General features: G+C 37.5%; 1 protein-coding gene across 5 annotated transcripts in view; it reads left to right on the plus strand.

The window, feature by feature from the left end:
- Positions 1-16,945, plus strand: part of LOC119778422 (disks large homolog 4) — a 114,829-nt gene that overhangs the window by 74,278 nt on the left and 23,606 nt on the right. For 4 of the 5 annotated variants that reach the window (XM_038277657.1, XM_038277655.1, XM_038277643.1 and 1 more), the window contains 3 exons: positions 14,722-14,775; positions 15,392-15,442; positions 15,939-16,063. In XM_038277657.1, the coding sequence (XP_038133585.1) occupies positions 14,722-14,775; positions 15,392-15,442; positions 15,939-16,063 (230 nt within the window). Of the gene's footprint in view, positions 1-4,971; positions 5,169-14,721; positions 14,776-15,391; positions 15,443-15,938; positions 16,064-16,945 lie in introns of those variants that run through there. The other variant, XM_038277658.1, reaches the window with a different exon arrangement.

Consider the following 16,945-nt stretch of genomic DNA (forward strand, 5'->3'; position numbering starts at 1 on the left):
AATGGCTTCAGCCTTATAAGTATTAAATTCTGTAATTGAACTATCGACTGCACACATTCCTTATTCAGCTAGTGCAGAAACTCCCTGTGATGTGCAAATGTAACTAACCAACATTTTGCCAAGATGGTTTAGCGCAATGCATGATTATATTTTCTCATCAATGTCTTGGTTGGAAGAGAAGAAACAGTAATAGAACATGGGATGGGCTGTTTCTTGGTGGAATATTTCTGCTGTGAGACCTCCTACTGTTTTCTGTTATTGCTGTTCCAACTGCATTTTTAGTTTCCTACCATGCCACTGGAGGCCTCTATGTTTATAGTCTATATAAGGAAAAATTCATGTGAACTTCAGAAATTATGCAAAGTTATTTGTATCATTCAGCATGTCTGACAATCATTTTCACATCTGATTAAAAAGACTTGAGGTCATTGCCTCGTCAACACAACCAATTATTTCTCACTTGCTGAATGCATCGAATTTTAGGGGCTTTACAAGCATCACTTAAAATTAAACCTTGCAAAAAAACCTAAAAACTAATTGAAGCTTAATAAGAGGACCCAGTATTCAAGGCAGACGGACAGATTTCTCAAAAAAGGCATTTAGTTCATATGCAGTGACTGCAAGGAGGTCTTAGGCATGAACCTCTGATGTTAAAGTTAAGTCCGTGCCTAGAGGACACCACGCGGTGAATTCTGCCCAGAGAGTCCCAGATGATAAAGCCTTGAAGACTGCAGAACAGGCAGGGGATCAGATCCAAGCAGATGAAGGAAGGCAGAACAATCAAGAAGCCGAAGCCAAAGCCGGCTTTGAAGAAGTTCAGGAGTCTGGGACAGAAGAACAGAGATTGGAAGAGGTACCAAAGGGAAATCCAGGAATCCGAAGACAGTTCAGGCAAACAGATCAGAACAGGAACAGGCAGGCTCAGAGGTCCGAAGGGGTCATGATCAGGCAATCAAAACACAATCAGGTACGCTAGAGAACTCTCACCAAAGTCTGGATTAATCTGGCTCTGATCACTGGAAGCAGGCATGTTAAATAGAGACTGGAGCAGGTAACACAGATTGACGGTGATAAGAAACTGGGTGGAGCTAGACAGGTGAATGGAAAGAACAATCAAGCCAGTCATCAGCTTCAAGATCATGACAAAAAAACTACAACTAACTGATTTTTTTTGCTGTACAGTGGTAATTCTTTCTTTCTTCTTCTTGCCTCCGGTATGTAACAAACTATTCTCACTCCCTATTTGTCAAACACAGACGCTTGGTGAACTTCCCCTGTGCAGTGTAAAAGACAGGTTGTGAACAGTTAGTTAGGTAGCTTTAGGAGTGTATGTGTATACAACTGTTTGTTTAGGTTTAGGGGTTTAGGGTAAAGGATGGGTTAGTGACATGTTTTTATTTTACAGTTCATGGACATTTTTGAGAAGTTCCTGCTAGAACCTGTCATGCACCCAGATTGTTGACAAGTTGGGAGTGAGAATGTATTAGTAAGGATTATATAATATGATAAATAAAGCTTGAACATAAACTAAACTAGCTAAAAATATCAAAAATCAATAAAAATTGAAATAAAATTAAAACCAGAATTCAAAACTAGATCAAACTACAAACCTATAAAATTTGGAAGAATATTTCATTTTGTTTTATAGTCATATGTATGTGGCTGAATTTCAAAGGACATACTGCCAGCTAGTGTTGTGGAAGGAAATTACACCTTGAGATCGTAAAACATTTCTACAAATGTGCTGAATATAGAAATTGCAATTTAAATTTTGTCATGTATTTCTGTTGATAGAAACGTAAAAATAATTTTCACAAGGACTTTAATGCACAAGGACTCAGTTATGCAATTATTTTCCTTTGACATTGTAATAAATGTACCATCTTTATTTTTTCCTTTAGAATTTAGGTTTGGAAACCTGGTTTACAATAAAGATCTAGGATTTGTCTAACACAATTCCATCAGCTTGAGTCTAACAATACCGCTGCATTTTAATCATGTTTTCCTATTGTTTGCTCTCTATAGATATCCTTCCTAATTTCTTGCGTGGTTCTCTCTGGTCAGTATATGGATTTTACCTTCATCTTCTCCAACCTGCTGACTTTCTTTAATAAATGTTTAAATACGTCCCTGCAGCTTCAGTTTAATTACTGAGCAACGGCAGCTAAGGTCTCTTGGGAAGCAGAGGGGAAAGAGGAGGAGGAAAAAATATGCACACATAGAGAAATAAAGAGAACAGTGTTCGTGCTAAATTAGAACAGGCGGGTGATATTTTCTCATTCAGAGCAGCAGAGAAGTGAGATGTTATGGAGTAAAAGTAAACAGTTTATCTTACTGTGAGCCCAACAGCTGACAGACTTGTCCTTCAGCATGTCCTTACATAAATGTCTTTGCTCTGCAAGCCCTCTGTATGTGCATTACATAACTGTAGTGGACCTTTAAAAAAACAAAACATAAAAACCCCAAAAAGCTGACAGTTAATGTACCAAATTTCCCTACGTTTTAAAGGGAAGCTGTACATTTACAGGAATGCTCTGAAGTCCTAAGAGACAGGCTCTTTAGTAATTCTTAAAGTTTCTTGTATATTTTTTTTTTCATTTGCACAATTTATTTGCTCTTGTTACTGATATCTAAAGGTGATGAACAGTTTCTGAATCAGAAATATAAATCCAACATGGTATGACCCATATTTAATAAATACTGTCTGTTATGAAGACACTGCGTCATTGTTTAAGTTTAGGAGGGTTATTGTTAAGGTTATACCAATACAGATTTTTGTACAAATCTTTCACAGTACAATGTCAGTACAATATGCATATATGTTTTTTTTTTTTTTTTTTTGCTAACGGACTTGACAGAAATTAGTACATTATGCTTACAAACCAAAGCAACGCAAATCTGGTTTGCAATAATAGAAGCCATGATGTTAAGACTCCCCGTCTTGTTTTCTGACCAGCAGTGCACAGTTATGTTTTGGTTAATTTACACAGTGCTAGCAGAGTGTAAGCTGTTGGTATAAAGTGAGCAATCATCTAAAACCTGTGGTTATCATGAGACGTTTGAGCAGTTATTCTAATTAAGATTTGTATAGCAGAAGTTTTTAGCAATATTCTCACAGGAAATTGTATCAGGTTTATATATTTCTTCTGTTTTTTATTAAACAAGTGACTAGAAACAACTGAATACACACTTCTAGATCAAACCTCACTTAGTATTTAAATGGTGTCATACCATTTCCTACTTTTTGTATTAGGGGAAGAAATTTACCTTCTCTCTGGATTTTATCTTACTGAAATTAGATTATTAAGGATTACTTAGGCTGAGATTATTTCTTAAAAAGTTTTTATCATTTTTGCATTTTCATTTAAAGGGGTCATAGAATGATTATATAGGCTATTTAGTGCTTGTGGCTAAGGTCTCCGGTGTGTAACATTGGTTTGGCTGAAAATGGCATATTTGCTGTTCTATGAGCCTTAATGCTACCCTGGTTATAAGCCCTATGAAACGACATGTTTTCTTCCTTTTATGGTATGCTCATGAATATTTAGATGATCTGTGCGCTGATTGGTTGGTTTACAAAGAGCAAAGCTGTTGAGCAAAGAAGCATCATAGCAACAAGCACTCACTCACTGAAACATCGACATTGTTTATAAGGTAGGGTGACCAGACGTCCTCTTTTTCCCGTACATGTCCTGCTTTTCATGCCTAAAAAAAATGTCCGGGAGAATTTCAAAATCGTCCGGGGTTTTGGTCAACTACAGTGCAGCAGAACCGAGCCGTCAGCTCTGGGGCTGGTCCGGGAACCCCTGCGGACGGGGGCAGGAAGCCAGTGGGGGACGGAGCTACCAAACCCTATAAAAACAGCTATGAAAACTAGAAGCACAGTAAAGAAAATTAGGATTGATCTCAAGATGTTTTCCGCAGTCCTAATTTCACATTATTGTATCAGGAAAATTCTTTAGTTAATTGTACAAGAAGTAGTTGTGAGTACTGGGTTTGTGGTAGAACACACTGCATGGTCAGTAATTGGAGTTATGTGCAGACACCTGAGCTTTCCTTCTCTCTGGCGTTACATAAGACGTATAGTAACAACTACCTAAACTTTAGATGTAATAGAACATGGCTAAATAATGGAGAGGTCTTGAATTCAGACCATAAATGGAACAGAAAAAGGTAAATTTTTATATAACTTCTCTATTTTATCTCTCCACACCAATGTTACAACCTATACAATATTTCTGACAGCAGAAGTGAAGCTTAAAGTCCAGTCTTCTTTCAGTTCACAATTCTGTGGAGGAGTCCGGCCAGTTTGAGCTGCCTGTCCTTTGAGGTTCAGACAAAGAATAAATCCCCCCCCTCTCACATCACCAGTGCAGACATTACACAGAGAGACAGCTAATTAATCGGCATCAAACTTCCCCGCTCTCTCCCTCGGCAGTGAGGATGGGAGGGGTACAGAACAGTAGCAGCCATAAAAATGAACTGCATTCTTTGTGAGCACAGACCAGCAGCAGAGAGCTACTGTCATCAAGGGGACCGGAGGAGCAAGAGATCCATTTCTTTGGACATGTTTTTGTTTTCTGGTGGCGGATTAGCCGTTCTGAGATAACTAAGAGCTATATGAGCTAGAAGCAGTTTTTACATCTCAGAAGCTGGTAGATAGAGTTCAGCATTCTCATCTAAAGTCTCAAGTGCACACTCAGGAAGAAGAAAGCACTAATTGGGCTGTGCTCTGTGATAGTGGATCTGAAATGGTTTAAAGCAGCTTCCTGTGTCTTGAGGCAGTTTAAGTTTGGTGTAATCTTTTATTTAGATTAGGTTTAGGCTCAAAGGGGATGTGTTTATTGAGACAGATATTTTCTATGTGAAGTGGGCAGGGTGTTCTATGGCGTCTTCATTATGGCCCAACCAGAACCTAATGGTTTGTATTCTTTTTTTTTTTTTTTTTTGCTGTACTTTGAAGGAGGTTCCAAAGCTTAAAGGTTTTTCTTTAGTTCTCCTCTGTTGGTCATATGTGGAGCCCAGCAGAGTTTAATGTGGATTACCTGCAGTTTGTTTTTTCCTGAAACTACGGCGTGATGTTCATGTCTGTGTGGCACGCCAAGAAGATGGGCAGCAGATTCCTCAATAATGTACGGAAAGCCAGGAAGTATCGACGTCATAAGATGGTAGGCAACTTTTAAGACATTTTTGTTTGTTTATTTTTTTTGGCTAATATGACACTTTCGTTAATGCCGTTATTCCTTGAATGTAGGGATCACAGTCAATATTCCATTATCTAATTATTTTATTTTTATATACTTTATATTTACATTAAAACACATTATATTTAATAACAATCATGAAGTTAAGATCATCAAACCCCACACTGAGTGATGACCAAACCAATGATAGAGAATTTAATGAGGAATGCTATGCTCCACAACTACTATATAAATAAAAATAGCGGTATCTGCAAATGTTAAAAAAAGATCTGTCTGTGGCAGATTACCAGGCAGCTAAAACAGAGCACCAAGCTAACTTTGTGACGCTAACTTTTTCCTCGACCCCAGGCCGGTTGTATAATACATCTAAAAAGTATTTAAGAAAAAGTTAAATGAGCAAATTCCAAAAAAAAACAACAACAACAACAAGAGTAATACAGGGGAAAAAATCCAGCTCAATGTGAATTGTATAATCAAAATAAAACATTCAAATCTTTGATTCACCTCATAGGAACTATGGTAACAAAATTGGTAAATTTCAAATTGTTAAACAATTGTATTTAAATGCTGTCAAGGCTTTCATACCAAGTTCCAGAATAAAAGAATGTGCTGTGGCCTTAACAGGTTTTTAGAAAAAAAAAAAAAGGTATTTTGAGTCTGAGACAAGGGCAAGACTCCAAAATGGGGCTGTCCTGACCAGTTCTGACACCACATTATCAAGTTTTCACTACAGTGATTCAGCAACTAGGTCTCTCTAGGACAATCAGACTTTTTCAAACATAAATCTGACTCAGCACACAGATACAAATTTGCTTCTGCTGGCAATGTTTTCATGCGGCCTAGTTTAGGCTATTTGTTGCTGTAATGCCCTAAGTTTTGCAGCATCCAAAACTTTCTTAGTTTTTATCAAGACATGTCTTTGTTTATATTTATACACTAGCTGATGGCATTTTGGATTAGTAGAATAAGTGACTGAGACTGTTGGAGTCAAACAGTTATTTTTGGTTTAGTGTAGTGATTTACTTAAGGCAAATAAAATGATGATTCAGTGGCTTGATATGTTGCAAGGTGGTAAAATAGGCAGCCAGATGACCAAAACCTTTTAACAAAAAAATTATTTTATTGTGTAAAAACTAAGAGAAAAAGATCTGGCCTAATTGCAGCTTAGAGAGACAGCGCACAGGGACTGGACCGTGACAGCATTGAGTGGTTTGCAGTGGGAAGGTGCAACAAGCTGCATGTTTTCACAAATTTCTTCAAAAGTCTCTGACACTACAGAAGAAATCGCTAGATTTCTTGCAAGTTCCTTTATAGAAACAATCGGTTTAGAGGTTTGAATACTTAGCACGTATTGCTTAGCAAATATTAAAATTCAGTTGTTAGATTTGCACAGCTGTCTGAGGATGATAGGTGCAGAGATCAAGTCAAGCAGTGCTGTGCCTGAACAAGTACAGTTTATCTCAACGTTATTGCAAGTGGACTGAAAACTGTCATCTTAACCATGAAAACCTTTTATAATTTCTAAAACTACTCAAGCGGATTGTGGTTCCATGTTTCCCTTATTTGCTAAAACAGAAACCGAGAGTAAAGTTAAGGCAAAGATTTAGACAGCCATTAATTAAAAATACCTTCATCTGAACATCCAAACAAAATTCTATTTTATCCTATTAATATATAGAAAATAACATATATATATATATATATATATATATATATATATATATATATATATATATATATATATATATATATATATATATAATATAGTAAATAACCAGTTTATACATGTGACATTTATAGAATCTATTGTTTTACAGGCTGTGTTATCACCAGCTTTTTAGTGTGTGTTTAGTTTAAAGGTTTGAACTGTAGAAATAAGTTTGCCGCACATACAGTTCTGTAGTCTTGGTGTGAAAGATGAATAGTAATGCTGCTTGTAGAGACATGCCAGAGGAGAGCTTGGCTGAATAGGCTGCGCTAAAATATAGGTGGGCAAGAGCAGCCAAGCCCTGTAAATCCCCACAGCCCTGATGCTAAAAGACTTGACAGAGTGGGATAGAGGACACTGTCAAATTCCCTGCAGGGAAATTGTCGGCACTGTAGGCTTAGTTTCTGCCGGCTATACTTATTATCTTTTCCTCCAGATAAAGATGTGTTTGACGTAGTGTTCTGCAGTGGATCCAGGCTACACAATGAAGCTTTACAGAGACGCCATTACAATCGAGCAGAGAGCAATAAAACACATAAAGCTATTTGATGCAAGCATGGGGAGAGTTTTTTTTTGTATATATTAGATACAACAAGTTCACCAAGTTTGAATTACCTTTTATTGTGTTGGAGATTTCTTCGCTATGTATTGGTAGAAGAAAATCTCAGAGGAAAATTATTTTTGTAATTAGTTGATGGTGTTTGGTAATTGTTAGGGTAAATGTAAGCGCACTCTGACCTCCTCTGCTGCATTAATGTAATGCATACAGCATGAAATACATAACTTTATTTGTTCAGATATTAATTCAATTTTATTCAGCTTATTTATATAGCACTGATTCACAACAAATATAATCTCACTGCACGTTTCTGTGAAGAAAACAGTTGATTATATCAAGTCTTTGACAATGCTCATCCTGAATAAGCTGGTGGCAAAGATTTTAGATTGCATTTAGTCTTTGACTCTACAGCAATCCCTCACACCGTGCATGCATGTAGTGACAGTGGAAAGGAAAAACTCCAGGAAGAAACCTCCAGTTGAACCAGGCTCAGGGTGAGCAACCATTTGCTGAGACCAAATGGGGTTCACAGAGACAGAAAAAGACATACAGAAAGAATCAGATGCACCAAAAGGTAACTGCTAACAAGCTCCACAGGCGGTCCTGTCCAGGAAAGACACAGTAAAATAAGTAGGACTACATTGAAAAACAGACAGAGCTTCAACATTTATAAACACAGATGTTTAGCACAGCTGATATTTCAACTCAGGATGGAGTCCTATTCTCAATGGAATTGACCAGATGAAGCTACGATGGCAGGAATAAGCAGAGAGCACATAAAGTGATGAGTGGAACTAACTACAGGACTAGAATGAAGGAGAATAAGGAAAATGGTGCCTATGTCATCCAGCACTCCATACCTATAGCAGCATATAACAAAATAGCTCAGAAAAACTGACTATTTTGGAGAAGGTAAACTGCAGTGGGGCCAAGGTAGAGCCAAAGAAAAGCAGCTTGACTGGCCCTGAAACTAAAAAAAAGATATTTTCGCAATTAGTGAATAAACAAAATCTAAGCAGTCTGTGTTCACCACAACGTTGTTTGGCGTAGACACAGTTACTGACAGGCTCAAAGTTAGATATGTTACTTCCGTAAAAATTCAAAAAATATCCACTGGACTTGGTTTTCAAGATTTGAAGACGTTTCGCCACCTCTCCAGGAAGCTTTCTCAATTCAAATGTCTGGATCCGCAGTGAGTTTGAGTCTTATATAGACAACGCCTTGTATCGCTTGGAAACATGCAATGGTAACCGATGAATGGGTCGTTAGTTCCATCGTTAGCCTGTAATATCTGAACCTGTCTATGATTCTAGGGGTCGGTCGTTAAAGGGGGGATTGCCATTAAGGGGGGGATTGTCTCCTGTAATACCTGAAACCTGTCTATGATTGTTAAGGGTTGGTCGTTAAGGAGGTATTGTTCACCGGCTGGGGCGGGTAGGTAGGGACCTACCCGCCCCAGGAAATTCGAATTGGTAAATTAAGATGCCCTTAGATTTCAGAAGTTGTTTATGTTTACACATTATAAAACTGAAGTATCTTTGCATCTTTTCTCTTGCCATTGCTACAGTTTTGGAGCAGCATAAAACAAAAACAGAGATCTGGAGTCAAACTATTTGCATTTCTCTCTCAAATTTAAAGGCATAGTTGAGAATCACAGAGATCAGCCTAGCAGGATCTAGTTACATTAGAGTTGAAAGTGGTGTATTTTTGATGCAAATTAGTTTTTCTTTTTTCACATCAATTTGAATATCTGAAGCACATTTCTTCCTCAAAACCTCGTGGCATCAAACTCTCTGTTAGAACCATCTGTCTAATGCTGAGTTTTTAAAAATAGCCAGGGAGCCTGCTGCATATTTTAATCAATGATGTTCAATTTACTTTTTAAAGTTCTTGGCAAGATATTTGTTGATTAAGAAATTTTTTTAGGTGCATTAAGTCATAATAAGGCCACTCTCAGCTTTCTTTGTTTCAGTATGAGGGTCAGATATCAAGAAAAATTAACATACATATCTAAGTAATAGTTTAATATACTACATATCTAATACACTACGATCTAAGTGGTACGCTCAGGTAATATGTTCTTGTTTTAAGAAAATTAAATGTGAAAAGTGCATGTTGCTCTTACAGATTAATGGTTTTATGCAATTCTGTTTAAAAAAAATGTACAAATATGTTAGTTGGGAATATTGTAATAACCTGTCTTTTATGGGTGTGTTCTCCTTTTAATTCAAACTTTTTCAAATTCACCTTTTTATTGGGTTTTAGAATTCAGTCCCAAGTTAATTCCTGCTTTACTGAAAAAAGGTTTTACAGTATGAGAAGGATTTTACCCCTACCAGCTTTGCATTATTTAGATAAAGAGGAAATTCAAAGGATCAAATTTATTTTCTTGTTAAAAGCTACTAGAGAAGGGTGCAACAAAACAAAAAATGTCTCCATAAACCTACAATAGAAAAAAGATTTATTAGTGGTACAGTGGGATTAGATTAGATTACTGTAGATTAGATTATATCAGATTAGATTAGATTAGATTAGATTAGATTAAATTAGATTTAACTTTCTTGTCATTACACAGGTACAGGTACAAGGCAATGGAATGCAGTTTAGGTCTAACCAGAAGTGCCATAGCAGCAAGTGCAGGATAGATAATGGTTCCATAAATACAGGACATGGGTTTCTATTTACAAAGTGCAAACAATTTTATTGGTTTGCTTTTCAGTGAAACTTTAAATAATCTTTCACCTTGATGTTGGAAAATGTTTTGATGTCAGAAACCTTAATGTAGCATCCCCAATCCTAATTTTGTAATCTCTTAGTTTGTCCTTTGTCATTAGTTACCTGTATGGCTCAGCTTAATAGATGCTGCCAGTAGAGAAAATATAGTCTTATGTTCAAAAACACACTTTTTGCTCATTTACCATTGTCAAACATATTGAGCTTATCCATTTATTTATTTCCTGTTGCTGTGACTTTATTCTAACATTTCTCATTCCTCCTAAATAATTAAACAGCATAGGTATTTGACACTCTTTGTACAAAGTCAGCAATAAAAATATTTTAATTAAAACGTATAACAGATATACAGTCTGCCTGTGCATAGCTGAAGGATTTTTGCTGGCAGGCAGTTTATCTTAAAGCTGGGAAATGAATTAAGTGTGGCTGTTTTGTTGTTTGTGTGTGTCGCAGCTGTCAGGTCTGTGAAGGTCAGCGGGCTGGTTTCATACTGCTCTCTGCTGCTGTAAGCACTTTAGATACACTGTCTTCTCCATGTTAATCAGTGTGGTAAAGCACAGAATGTGCTTTCCAATGAACAAAAGCCTCACAGCATGTTTCCATCTTTTAAGAATACCTTGATGATAGGATGCATCCTGGACAGAAACATGAATGAACCATAATGTATCTGATGAGAGTAGTGATGAGAAGTGCTTATTGTAATGCAGGCGTGCGTTTTTTTATGTGACCTTGCATTTTGTGTTACTATTATGTTCCACCTTAATGAAAAGACTTCTGGATGAGCAAAGATCAGTGATTTTCCACTGATGATCTTGATGAACCTGTCATTTTATGACCCAGTATAATTGTAGGTGACAGCACAGGAACCAGCATTGACTGGAGCTTTTGGGCATAACAGAACAACATTTTAAAATATAATCTGATTAAAGAGGCGTATTTTAGCAGCATACTTATTTTTCTGTAACATCTATACAGAATTTCCACTAGAGAATGACACTGGTAAATCTTTATTTCCTTTAGTCATTATGTCAGAAAGAAACTATAGCTTGAGTAATAAAAGTAATCTATATAACTATATTTCTTTGAAGGTTAGGTTTTCTTTTTCTATTCTGAAACCTAAAAATATGAATTAAGTTGTGGTAAATTCCTGGAATTTCATAAATAAGGCTCACCTTATAGATTGCTCATAAATAGTTGGTAGATTTGTTATCAATAATCTGTATAGATGTTATAGCTCATTCATAAGAGTTTATTTTGCACTCAAAATTATTTTTTGAAATGTGCTCACACCCAATGCTAGAGGAATTATATAATTGAGCAGTTATACATTTTTTTATAGAATAAGTAACAGCATATCTATAAACGATCTATCAGTCATTTATAAGGGGAGCCCTGCTGTAAAGTGTTGTCCTTTTTTTTAACGATAACTCAATCAATTCTTTTACAAGGGATATTAACAAACATAGCGGGCAGGGTTTTTTTCTAAAGGTTTTGTTGTTTTTGCAGCTTGTTGACTCTATAGACAGAGTCTAAAGATTGTTGCCCTCTGTTGTGGGGAAACCCAGATTTTTAAGCTGTTTTGTAGATAGAAAAAAGTGTGTTTGTATATGCCCATCATTTTGATGCCCCTTAATGAATGCAGTCCAACTAAATGCCCTAATAAGTTACAGTAGCAGCCGTTCAAAATGGCCCTTCCCAGTCAAATGCCAGTGGAATGGCAACTCACTTCCCTGCAGCTCCCAGGAAAAATCCCCTCCAACTTCCAGCGGCTGAAGTAACCCCCTCCTTATCCTGGGCGTGCAAATTTTTTAATTCTGACCCCGACCTTTCACTGAATCACAGGGTCTGACCAGGATATTATACTTCTCTTTAGATCTTAATGTCCACAAATCCTGAGAGAAAGAATATTTTAACAAAAAGATTGATGCTTAAAAAGGAATTGTAGGGGACCAGCTAAGGGCCCATCAAGAAAAGTGGGGACATCTTGAATGGCTGCTACTGTAGCTAATGAATAAAATATAGAAATATTAATTAATTAATTAATTTTTAATTTTTTTCTGTTAAAGGGACACTATGCAACATTTTTCAGTTAATTAATGTGTTCCATAACGTTATGGATGACTAAATGAGTCATTTCAGGTTGAACAAAGGTATTCTCGGCCGCCCTGGTGGTCTGTGGGGGAAATACTGCACTTGCAACTGCAGGAGCACCGACCCGCACCCACAGGCTCAGAAGTCTCGTGAGAGTCAGTCTTGCTTTACGGCGAGAACTGCTACACCCCCCAGTTAAAAGCATTCTCGTTGCTAGCACAGTGGCAATCTTTGTGCAGTTATGCTACGTTCACGCAGCAAAAGCAGCAAAATCGCATCTGCTGCTTCATTTTTGCTGCTTGTACCAGTTAGTTCTGACGCGCGGCTGAAGCAGCTTTGCTGCTCTGGCTGCAAAAGTGTGTCTGAGGCGCATTGGGCGGAGCTTCACTATCCTTTCTCTGCCTTGCAGCTATATTTGCTGTGATCAGTGGGAATAAAGTAGTTTTAATATGTGTTTAAGTGAGAAAATACACCTGAAAACGTAATCAGTGCAGTCAGTTCATTCAGATTATTATCCTGCCTTCAATATTTTTTCTGTCGGAGCCTCTCAGACCCCCACATACCAGGGATGCGCCGACAGTATGGATCCCTTCATCAGCAGCGGTTCACCGCAGCAGCTGGTAGGTGTTTTTCATCTAAATAATCCAAACTGCATATTCTGCCGGCAGATTTCTGCATTTTAAGTTAATTTAGGCGTCAATAAACTGTTTAAGAGCAGTGATCATCAGCGCTGTGTCTCTCTCCCTGTCTCTCACCCGACGCGCTGCTGCAGCCGCTCAGACATGCTGCGCCTGCAGCTCAAAACGCGCCGCGGGACCTTTGCATGTAAACTCGCTGCTTCTGTCGCGCCAGCTACATCCAGTGTGAACGCAGCGTTAGTCATTCGCTGCTAAGCTCAAAACAACCGCGCCTGGCTTGACGGAGAAACCAGGAGAACAGCTGAGCATATTTACGACAGTGCACTTTTACTTTCGCCCTCTGGAGGGAGCCTCACTGGAAAATCAACACTGGTTGCATAGTGTACCTTTAACATTTGGTTATTTAGGCATCAGAGAATTAGAGAACATTAGTGAACAAAGATCAGGATGAATATCAAGAAACAGAGCAAACACATAAATGACAGCAAGAAGAGGAAAGCTGTTTTTGACCAAAGAAAAAGCCGAAAGAATATTCATTTGTATTTTTTCAACAAGCCATAGATGAAACACCACAAAAATGAAACATTGCGGGAACAGAAACTACTATTGTAAAAGCTTGAAGCCTGTCAAAGCAGATGGGGACAATGGGTGAACCTTATTTCAGGGCAGACAACCCACCAGTGGCGGCTAAAGCATTGAGACTTGAGATCAGGTTATTAAGGGTTTTCAACCTTCAGGCAGGGAATTTACTTAAAAATGGTTCTCATCAAAGCACATTTTTGTTATAATAACCCAGCTGATGTCCAGAGGAAAATCAATTTGAAAATATTTTACAAAGGCCTTAAAATATTCTCTACACACATCCTCTATCCAATTTGGCTTAGTTGTTGACATTTTGCTAAGAAGGATGGGCAAATTTTATTGATGTGCAAAGCTGTGACAGATCTCCCAGAAGAAAACTGTAACTGGGCAAAAAGGGCCAATGAAAACAATACTCCACAAATTATGAAAATCCTGTATCATTTTCCTACAACTTCCTGCTAGATATCCTCACTCACATTTTTGTCACATCTTTGCTAAAGAAGCAAAGTTCTTATATTGATGAAAAACCTGCACTGCAACCCTGAAACAGAACAATACCCCAAACCTCTCTTCTCACTAGCTCACTGCTTTTTGTCGCAACACTTAGTTTTTGACGAATACCTCGTTTGAACCTGATATCTGATTTGTCCATTAATTTTGCACTAATGATATTGACTGTTACATTGTGGCTCTGGCCAGAATTCGAAACAAATGATTGCCATCAGGGCGGCCATTGTTCTCTCTGAGGATAATTGGGCTAACTGTCTTGACACCGTCTTTTTCCAACTCTGTATGTCCTCTTCATCCTTGGAGCATGCTGGAACACTGCCATTGTTCTGTCACTGCTGCTGCATATTACAGTTTAACTCAGTGGTTTTTAAAAAGATCTGCTGGAGAGGGGGTGGACATCTTTGTCCTTGGTATTCATAAAACTGCCATTTACAACAGCAGTATATGTAATCTAATTAGGCCAGTAGGTGCTGCAGCACAAAGCAAACACCAAGAAACTGAACCTGAACAAAGATTCGTGGCCGGCGCTGATTTTTGTGTCTTTCATGGTTGGGATAACAACAAGTAGTTGTGGAGTGGTGCTTTTTGTCTTTTTTGCAGAGTGAGAAGCGTGTTACTGCAGCTTTTGGCCTCATACTGGAGCTTTTGCCATTACTCTGTGTCATTAATGCTTTTTTTTCTCCATTCTGCCTCCAGGGAAACACTCCTCCAGTGGTGGTGAACACTGACACACTTGATGGCTCTCCATATGTAAGGATAAAGTTTAAAGCTCTCTCATTTTATTCAGTTTTTTTCAGCCATGCCTTTCTTAAAATTAATTCCAATTTGCTTTATCTGTAATGGCTGTATTACATGTACAGCACAGCTTCTTTCCTTAATTGAACAAAGTTGCTGTGTGGACAGTTTCATGTTGAGCAACGTTGGTTTTACTGATAATCATCTAAGATCCCTGCACAAATTTTCTGTTTTCAATGTCGATTTACCCACCTTTTAGCATTTATGGATAGACAGAAGTAGAGAGTATAAAATATTACCTGACAGAGATTGTGCATGATTCTGTAAGGTTTATCAAGGATACAAAAAAAAATGTTTTTTTTTAACCTAAAAAAAATTATTATGAAATTTTCTCTCTTCTTTGGGTTTTTTTTTTTATTACAGCAAAAAAGCTGTGTTTTTTTTCTTTTTTAATTCTGAGGTGAGATCAGGCTAACTGAAAAGTGCTGCTTTAGTCAGTCACAAACACTGATTTATATTTGAACAATGATGATGCAAGTCAAATGACCTGTATGAGTGATTTCTGTGTTATAGAAATATAATGTATAAAATCAGATTTTCCTCTTGATAAAAAAAATTCTTTCTATGACAGGTAAATGGGACAGAGGGAGAAATTGAGTATGAGGAAATTACTTTGGAAAGAGTGAGTCTGTGGATGTCATATTATATCTTCTTCCTCATATTTTTGCTTTATAATTTCTAGTGTTGCACCGATACCAGTATTGTGCAGGGCCCTGATACTGCACTAAAATGGTGGTATTGTATCGGCAAGTACCAACTAATAGGGAACCAATACCATTTTGAGAGCCAAAAGTTTAATTAATTATTGTCAGCGATTCCAGATAGGCAATAAAAAGTTCTACTGGATTCACTTTGTATTAGTCTGCTTCACAAAGGTAGGGAGCAGCTTGACAAAGCCATGGTGGGATGGAAATTATTTTATATCCAAGTAGTATGCAGTTCTTCATATATACACATACACATAGATTTCAAACAGATGGGATCAGTATGGTATCGGTATCGGACAGCCAGGTATTGGGTATCTGTATCGGGGCCAAAAAAATGGCATCGGCGCAACACTAATAATTTCTCACAAGTTTACAAAATCAGATGTTAGAAACTTTATATTTCCCCCTCAGGGCAACTCCGGCCTGGGCTTCAGCATAGCAGGGGGTACAGACAATCCTCACGTAGGGGACGACCCCAGTATCTTCATCACCAAAATCATACCAGGAGGTGCCGCCGCTCAGGACGGACGACTCAGGTAGGATTTTCTCTCTAACCTTACAGGACCCACAAAGCAAATCATTATGCATTACAGTAAATGTTCTGGAACTAGAATGCAGAAAAAACTTGGGTTTCAAATGTACACTCTGCTCATAACATTCAAGAGGGACCTTAAACTGCTTTGTTTCTTTCTGTTAGAATGTGGTAATCGTTTGCATTTTTAATGATCAGAGTTTCCTGTTAGAAAAGGAAATAAGTCTAAATTGTTTCTTCTCAAACCACAAGCTCAGTAAAAGCAAATTTTTTCTGCAAAAATTGTGCTTTAACCAAATGAGTTGTGGCAAATTAGAGCTTTCCCATCTAATTAAAAATTAAAGTTCAAGGCATTGAATGCTGAAGGAGTTCGTTATGATCCTATTAAATAAAAGCTTTATTTTCCTGCAAAAGACAATAAAAGCTTTGTTTTTCTCACCAAGACTGGTAAATAAACAGCTCACCCCTCAGATTGAATAAATGTACTTATACACAGTTTCACTGATTGTGCAGCTTTGAGGCATCTTCCTATTTTCAACTGACCTAAAACTGTCTGTCTGAAATGACTGTTTGAAGCAGAAAGAGTCTGCACGACTATGCCTTTATGGTAATATTAGAGAAGTTGCTTTTGGTTTGTGTAAAAGAAACTTTTCCTCTGAGATTATTGCATTTAAAGCACAAAATACAGTACATCAAATGTCGTTGTGTGAGTATAAGGAAAATCAGAACAAAAAGCTGTCCTGTTAACAAACTATCTAGGGAAGAACAATAAAACAACCAGACAGCATCAGCAGGGATTGGCTCATTTTCATGATGTTTTTCTGTTGTCAAAACTCCTATAATGTCTGAGTTAATGTTGATAGAAAACCTGAGGGGCTTTCAGAAA

The sequence above is a fragment of the Cyprinodon tularosa genome, unplaced genomic scaffold (genome assembly GCF_016077235.1).
Source record: "Cyprinodon tularosa strain WSP-4 unplaced genomic scaffold, ASM1607723v1 ctg101, whole genome shotgun sequence".
In the NCBI taxonomy this organism is placed as follows: Eukaryota; Metazoa; Chordata; class Actinopteri; order Cyprinodontiformes; family Cyprinodontidae; genus Cyprinodon; species Cyprinodon tularosa.